We start from the raw sequence: 7,998 nt of genomic DNA on the forward strand, positions 1-7,998 counted from the left end.
TAGAAGACATACCTACTTGTCACCTTCTATGGAGCCTCTTCCAAACTGACAACAAAGTCCATTCTAATCATTACCGCTATATACTATAGTTTTATCTCCACAGAACCTTACTGTTGCTAAATACTGTGAGACCTTATTGTGAGACCTTACTAAGCTGACATCAATTTATAATCCTAACCGCAAAAGCTTTGTGTTTATTTCTGTTATCAAGATGCCACTACCCTCATGTATCTTGCATGTTATTAGTCAGGTCACCTCAAACATACACTGAATTTTAACTTGTCAGTCAGCAATAGATCTGGGGGTTAGCAATAAAAGCCACAATTGAATAGAATCAGTTATACCCAACTTGTCAACAAAAGGTTTGCACCAGGAGTATTTTTCTTAAGTCCCCAGCCTGGAATCTTATTTGGTGCTCTGATGTACTGAATTTCCTATACAGTTGTTTAGAAAAGACTCACAGGCAAAATAGATACAGAAATAAAACTTCATTGCAATTACAATATAATAGATCCCAAAGTTGGGCTCACTATGAGCTCACGCCTGTAATTACTCAGGTTGAGATCTGAGGATCGCGGCTGGAAGCCAGTCTGGGCAAAAAAAAAAAGTCCATGAGACTCTTATCTCCAATTAGCCAACAAAAAGCTGGACATGAAGCTCAGGTGGTAGAGCTCTTACCTTGAGCGTAAAAGCTCAGGGACGATGCCCTGAGTTCCAGTCCCAAGACCGGCACAGAAAGAAGAAAAAGAGATCCCAAAGTTCACATACTGCCTTGCCTGATTGAAAGGAAGATCCGTATGGACAAGAATTCCTCTTCCATTCTGTATCTGCATCCCCAGTAGCCACCAATGTGGTCCATGGCAGCAGAGAGCCAACTATGATAGCCACAGCCGCTAGAGGGCGCGCATAGAAACGCTGCCCGGGCCACGCCCCAGCGTCCTAGGTTACAGCACAACAGACACACCCCTCCCCACACGTCCGGGCTTACGCCATCGGCGCGTGACGGCACCCTGTGGTATAAAAGCGTGCTGCGCGTGCGCCGCGCCCTCTCGGATCCCACGGCCTGCCGGCAAGATGGCGCCGGTGAGTGTGCGAGCGCCTTGCAGGACGGTTCTAAGTGTGCGGGCGCGCGGTGGAACTCCCTAGGCCTCTGGCGAACAGGGCCGACTCGAGGGCGGGGAAAGTAGTGCCCGGGTCGGGAACGCTGCGGAGGCGCTACGCGCCCAGGCTGGTTCCCATCGCCCGGGCTGTCCCGGGCCTGTGGCCCGGTTAGCGCGAGGCCGCGGCGGGGGCCCCGCGCCCTCGCGGGACCTGGGTTAAGAAAGTTTCCCGAAACGTGTAAGTTGAGGAAGAAGCGTTCTAAAGCGCAAAAGTCACTTGGCCCCGCGCCGGTGGCTCACGCCTGTCATCCTAGCCACTCGGGAGGCTGAGATCCGAGAGATGGAGGTTTGAGGCCAGCCCGAGCAGGATCGTGGAGGGAGTACAGTCAGGCTAGGGGCGTGGCTCACGTGGTAGAGCACCTACCCAGAAAGCACCTGCTCGCTGGAAACGCTGCAATCGGTCTCCAATATGACTCGTGTTTAAGAGACAAAATGCTTCGCAGAGAGTCCTTGAAGACTTAAGATTGTGTTCGCAGCTTGTTAAAAATAGGTTGTACACAGAACTGAGTGTGTCCATTCGGGCGTTAAGTCCCGAAGAGTTAACCAGTTGAACTGAATTCAGAGTGCGGCATCTCGCTAGTCTCTGCCGAGTTTCGAGATTGGGGACGGTGGAGGCCGCGCAGGATGGCACATGAAAGCAGACCGAAGAATGGTGGGGCCTCATTGGAGATTAAAAATTGATGGGTTTTGTTCCGTTTCATTGGACGTATGTTGATGATCTTGGTGAACAAAAGCCACCTTTTACCTGTAACAGTATTGAATCCCATAGACATAGTTGGTGGAAGCCTGATGCTGGCAGCTAACAATTTGGGTTAGAAGGAGGTACTATGCACCTGTTCCTTATCTGAAGTCTGAGAATGGCTTTAAAATGTCAGAGCAATGGCTCTTGCCTGCTACTCAGGGGACTGAGCAGCTAGGATGGCCGTTCAAACCTGAAGCAAGAAAGTCCAATTAACCACCAGACAAAGCTAACGGTGGAGCTGTGGTTAGAGTGGTAGAGCGCCAGCCTTGAGCAAAACAACCTGTGGGACAGTGTCCAGGCCCTGAGTTCAATTAACAAGTTTTGTGTATAAACTAAATGTCTTGCTCTGTCATAATTCATACTTAATTTGTGTAGCAGAAAGACAAGAAGCCTAAGAGATCAACCTGGAGGTTTAATTTGGACCTTACCCATCCAGTAGAAGATGGAATTTTTGACTCTGGAAATTTTGTAGGTATCATTTTTACTGTCTTATGTCATTGTGTAATTCTTGATCATTCAAGTTTATAATCAATATTAATCAAAGTCATTTTCCTAGGGTACCTTCCCTAGTGAGTATCTAGGGTTTTCTTCCCTAGTTTTGCATCTTTTCTGTTTTAAAATAGGAACAATTTCTTCGAGAGAAGGTTAAAGTCAATGGGAAAACCGGAAATCTCGGGAATGTTGTTCACATTGAACGCTTCAAAAACAAAATCACTGTTGTTTCTGAGAAACAGTTCTCCAAAAGGTTGGTACTTATACAGATTTTAATGGAAGAATCGTAGAATAGTAATTTTAGAGACTTTTTTAAGTGTTGTTGAGAAATGTTCTCACTTGGCATAATTTTGAAGGTTTGGCAGCCAACCAAAGGCAAAATTGCTCACCATCTTCCTGTCAGTTTTCACTTGCTCAGTGAATAGTGGTTCTATGTGAAATCTCTGTAGTAGAGCTAAGTAGCCCAACAATGGGGGAGGATGCTGCCCACTTCTGCAAGGAGGGTCTTGATTGGGTGGTCTGCAAGCTTTCAAATGAAATTCGAAGAGTGAACCTAGCAAATTGGGATTAACTATTCCCACAGAGAGGGCCATAAGAGGGAAGATCAAGAGAAATACTACTTGCATTAGCCCTGAACCAGGTTGTCTCAAGCATATGTAAGGTGTGGTTGGGATTAGGGAGACTGGTAGTGAAGGGAATATTAACTTGAAGGGTGAGGTTGCATATTAAATAGTTCAGTGAGCAGTAAGAATGCAGAGCAAGCCACACTGCTGTCTCCAGCCTACCTTTCAAATCGTCTAGGGAGCTACATAAGGTACAAATTGTAACTGAGTCTGGGAACAGCTCTTAGTGTTGAGCAGTCTTGTACAGGGTTTAATAGAAAACAGTGCCAGTAGCTCTTAATCGTAGCTACTAAGGAGGCTGCTATGTAAGGATCTCAATTCAGAGCTAACCAGGAAAAAAAAATTCCATAAGACTCTTGTCTCCAATTAACCACCAGGAAAGCCTAAAGCAGAGCTGTGGCTTAAGTGGTAGAATGCTAGCCTTCAGCACAAAAGCTCAGACAGCACCCAGGACCAACTGAAAAAAGGTTTAGGGGTGAATTGGGGGTTTCAAAAGATTAGTGCAACAGTGGATCTTCCAAACACAATAGGGATTGTATTGCTTAATGAAATTCATGATCTTTGTTTTTAAGGTATTTGAAGTACCTTACTAAGAAGTATCTGAAGAAGAATAATCTTCGTGATTGGCTTCGAGTGGTTGCATCTGACAAGGAGACTTACGAACTTCGCTACTTCCAGATAAGCCAAGATGAGGATGGCTCAGAATCTGAGGACTAGTTGTCTTCCTGTGTCTGGCATTGCTTTTTTAGTAAATGATATGTAAAGAAGAAATGTCTACACATACAATGAATAAAAATTATTGTATTTAAGATGCTGTTTATATGGGTTTGCTTTTCTGTAAACAGTGATTAACAGCTGATAGAATTTTTCCAGGAGTTCTAAGTTTTGTTAAAGTGTTCCAGAGACTAGATATTGGGATGAAGACTCAAAATTTGTGAATAATGTCCTGGGTTCCATGGGGGTGCTGGGGTTGAGGTACTTCTAGATTAGCATAAAGGTTCTGGGTAAACTGGAAGCTGTTTAATTTCTAGCCCACAGACACCTTAATGCTTCAGAGGTTGTGACTGTTGGTGGGGAGGGTTGGTGGTATAGGCCTATAATTCCAATGCTGAGGAGTCTCAGGCAAGAGAATGGAGAGGTAGAAATCAGCCAGGGTCACATACCCAGACTCAAAACTAATGATAATTTGTAAGTAAATAGAAGGCATGGGAGCAAGGTGCTGGTGGCTCATGCCTGCAATGGTAGCCACTCAGGAGACAGGTCTGAGGATCACTGTTCTAACCCAGCCAGGGCTGGAAAATCCATGAAATTCTTTTCTCCAGTTAACCACTAAAAAACTGGAAGTGGTGCTGTGGCTCAAAGTAATAGAGTGCCAGCCTTAAAGCTCAGGGACAGCACCCAAGTCAAGTAAAAGCCCCATGAGGGGGGGGGGGGGGGGGGGAAGGGAAGGGGGGTGGAAATGAGCTTAGAATATTGACACTTAGACACAATAAAAATTAATGTTTTGTAGAAAAGAGCAATCCAAAGTAAAAAGCAGTTCTTGGAAAAACCATATCTATGTGCTTTTGGATTGTTACGCTCAGAGACATGTCTAAATATTAGTGTGTATATGTGTAAGGCCACATATTTTAGTACCACTCAGCTGTGAGGGACTGCAATTGTATCTTCTTCCCACTAGGTGGAGATACATGTTTGTTTCTGGAGAATTTTGTAAATTATAAAACAACTTTTATAGATGGCAGAAAACTTACCATAATGCACAGCACAAATTGTTTTTAGAGGATTTTTTGTTGTTGTTGTTTTTATTTATTTAGCCAGTCCTGGGGCTTAAACTCGGGCCTGGAAAATGTTCCTGAGCTTTTGCTCAAGGCTAGCACTCTACCTCTTGAGCCACAGTGTCACTTCTGGCATTTTCTGTGTATGTGGTACTTAGGAATCAAACTCAGCTTCTCTACCAGTAAGCCACGTTCCCAGCCTAAGTTACTTAAAACATTTAGAATATCTTCATTTCTCATTTGGCTATGCAACAGGCTTCATATTTCACATACCCTATGGATATAAGCATGCTTAATAAAATTCTGTTTTCTATAATTCTGTTCAAAAGGACCTCAAGTTAAACTCTACTAAAGAGGAGCTGTTTTTTCAGTTAGGACACTTCTAAATGCATGTTACCCTTATTTGCAATATAAGAAACCCCCCAAAAAGCTTTATTTTGCCAACAAAAAACAAGGCATCGAAGTATAACTAATTCTAGATAAACATTTTTATTGGCTTATGTAGGTAATACAGAGGGAGATTTCACTGTTGCATTTCCACACCTGATAAAACACTGCTTCTGTAGTGTAAGTGCTCTATGCAACCCATGCTAAATTATTTTTCCCTCACCCCTCACTGTATAAACATGAAATAAAAAATGTGCAAAGAAAAACAAAAAGTTAACATTCATATGTAACTAGGCATTCTTGTCTGAATGGAGATTTTGTTCTAAAAATTCTACCTAAAAGATTTTTTTGTCATTATTTAATGGTAAAATAGAACCCAAGAGTGAAGCTATATAGCCTTTATCTTACTTGTTGGGAAGAGTTACATATACATTGTAAGGTCTGCCCTGGGCTATGCAGACCCTGGCCTCCCCGCCTCTTGGCTAAGTCTCTCCCAGTATCTGTGTCACCTAGGTAACTGGCATACCTGAAGACTCCTGCTCCGAGATCATATCCTGGTCTGCCCCAGGTCATGCCTCCCATTGGATCAGGGGAGGGTGTACCAGTTACGTAGGTGACACAGGTACTGGGCAGAGACATAGCCAAGAGGTAGGGCAGCCAAGACCTACATGGCCTGGAGCAGACCTTACACATGCACACACACATACAGAAATTGTAGTTTTTATTGTGGGTATTCCAGGAGCAGTGTTACAATAACTATTGTATTATCATATTGCATGTATCGTGTGTAAATATGAACATATATATATATATATTACATACAAATACACGTGCTAGGAATGTTGGCATAGTGGTAGAGTGCTTGCGTAGCATGCATGAAGCCCTGGGTTCCATTCCTTAGTACTACATAAACAGAAAAAGCCAGAAGTGGCACTGTGGCTCAAGTGGTTCGGTGGTAGTCTTGAGCAAAAGCAGCTCAGGAACAGTGCCCAGGCACTGTTGAGTTCAAGCCCCAAGACTGGCCAAAAACACAAACACACACACACACATGAAACCTGGCGTTTACACCCCAGACCCAAAGTCCAGGAGTCCTAAGTTAGGTCCAGCTACTCATCCCCATATGCCAAGTAAAGAGCCTTGGAATATAGCCCTTCAGGACATCTCCAGCTGTCTTCAGAGGCACAGACATGGGCTGACAGGGAGAACTGGGGCAGGGCGGTGGGGGTGGTAGTGGGAGGCTTTGCACAGTTCAGTCTGGCCACAGACATGTACTGCTGACCACTAGCTGTCTTTGTCGCTGTAGGAGTTATCACTTTACCTTTGGGACAAGTTTCCTGGTGGGTGATTTCCTAAGTTTTCAGCTGTTTCTTTTAAAATGAGAAAGGGCAGGCCCTGTTTGAGGACGTTTGTCTGTCTTCCATATAACATGTTTAGCACTGAATCTTCTCTCCTTCCAGAGCCCAAGGTGATTGCAAAGGGACCACAACCGAGAATAACTGTCCAAAGAGGGGGTTATGAACTAATTCACAGAACCCAGCAAAAGTAGCTTTAAATTCACACACACACACACACACACACACACACACACACACACACACACACACACACACACCTATGAGCCCAGGCAGATTTGGAACTCATAATCCTCTTGCCTCTGCCTCCTGAGTGTTGGAGTACTGAATTCCAAAATACTTTTTCTCTACATGTTTGGAAAAGTGGTAGGCTTCTGGTAACTTTTAAATTTAGTAAAGAAGAAAGATAAATACACCAGGTGCCTGTGGCTTCTGCACATGATAGAAGTCTGTCCTGTGAGAGACAAAAAAACAAACAGCCTGGGTGACAGAGCAAGACTCCAGCACTAAATAAATAAGCAAGTAAGTCAACAAACAAATACAGAAATCAGGATATTTCATTTCCTAATCAAACAAGATACACTGCTGCTTTAGAAAGCAAATCACTTCCATCTTGAGTTAAGTGAAAGAAAAGAAGAAATTGGTACTTTTGAGTTGGATTTCTTCTCAAAAGACTTTTTTTTTTTTTTTGCCAATCCTGGGGCTTGAACTCAGGGCCTGGGCACTGTCCCTGAGCTTCTTTTGCTCAAGGCTAGCATTCTACCACTTAAGCCACAGTGCCACTTCTGGCTTTTTCTGTTTACGTGGTACTGAGGAATTAAACCCAGGGCTTCATGCATGTTAGGCAAGCACTCTACACATTCCTAGCCCTCAAGGGACTTTTTTTTAACCAAGTCTTAACCAAGGAGAGAAAAATACATGTGGGGTGTGTGTGTGTGTGTGTGTGTGTGTGTGTGTGTGTGTGTGTGTTTTGTCGGTCATAGGGCTTGAACTCTGGCCTGGGCGCTGCCCTCAGCTATTCAGCTCAAGACCAGTGGCTTACCACTTGAGGCACGGCACAACTTCCAGTTTTCTGGTGGTTAATTGGAGATAAGAGTCTCATGGACTTTCCTGCCTGGGCAGGCAGGGTAAGTAACCACGATCCTCAGATGTCAGCCTCCTGAGTAGCTGGGATTATAGGCATGAGCCACCGGTGCCTGGCCATATATGTGGTTTTTAATGCATCTTTGTTGCTGGGGTTAGGAAGAGGACATATCTCTTATTAAGCATCTTCAGCTGGCATTTTTTTCATGCACTGATAGACATCTGGCCAGCTTCAGTATTCTGTAGCTCAAAACATACTTATTCTCCCAGACTTCTTAAGGAACTCGGTGCATTCTCTGGATGCCAAAAATAACATCTAGATCAGTGAGTTCACATAAATCACTGGATCATGGAACATGAAACAGCAAAAAGAAACTACGAATC

At 44.0% G+C, this 7,998-nt stretch overlaps 1 protein-coding gene across 2 annotated transcripts; it reads left to right on the plus strand.

Moving 5' to 3' along the window:
• Positions 1-1,009: 1,009 nt before the first annotated feature.
• On the plus strand, positions 1,010-3,826 carry Rpl22l1 (ribosomal protein L22 like 1). 2 transcript variants are annotated; one of them, XM_069991961.1, is made up of 4 exons: positions 1,010-1,083; positions 2,278-2,370; positions 2,526-2,647; positions 3,590-3,826. In XM_069991961.1, exons 1-4 carry the CDS (start codon positions 1,075-1,077, stop codon positions 3,732-3,734), a joined length of 369 nt encoding a protein of 122 aa, XP_069848062.1. In that variant the 5' UTR covers positions 1,010-1,074; the 3' UTR covers positions 3,735-3,826. The 2 variants fall into 2 exon arrangements, with proteins under 2 accessions (XP_069848062.1, XP_069848063.1); XM_069991962.1 differs by having other exon boundaries at positions 1,024-1,083; positions 2,281-2,370.
• The last annotated feature ends 4,172 nt before the right edge of the window (positions 3,827-7,998 follow it).

Source organism: Dipodomys merriami, unplaced genomic scaffold (assembly GCF_024711535.1).
Source record: "Dipodomys merriami isolate MVZ:Mamm:240054 unplaced genomic scaffold, mDipMer1.0.p SCAF_40, whole genome shotgun sequence".
In the NCBI taxonomy this organism is placed as follows: domain Eukaryota; kingdom Metazoa; phylum Chordata; class Mammalia; order Rodentia; family Heteromyidae; genus Dipodomys; species Dipodomys merriami.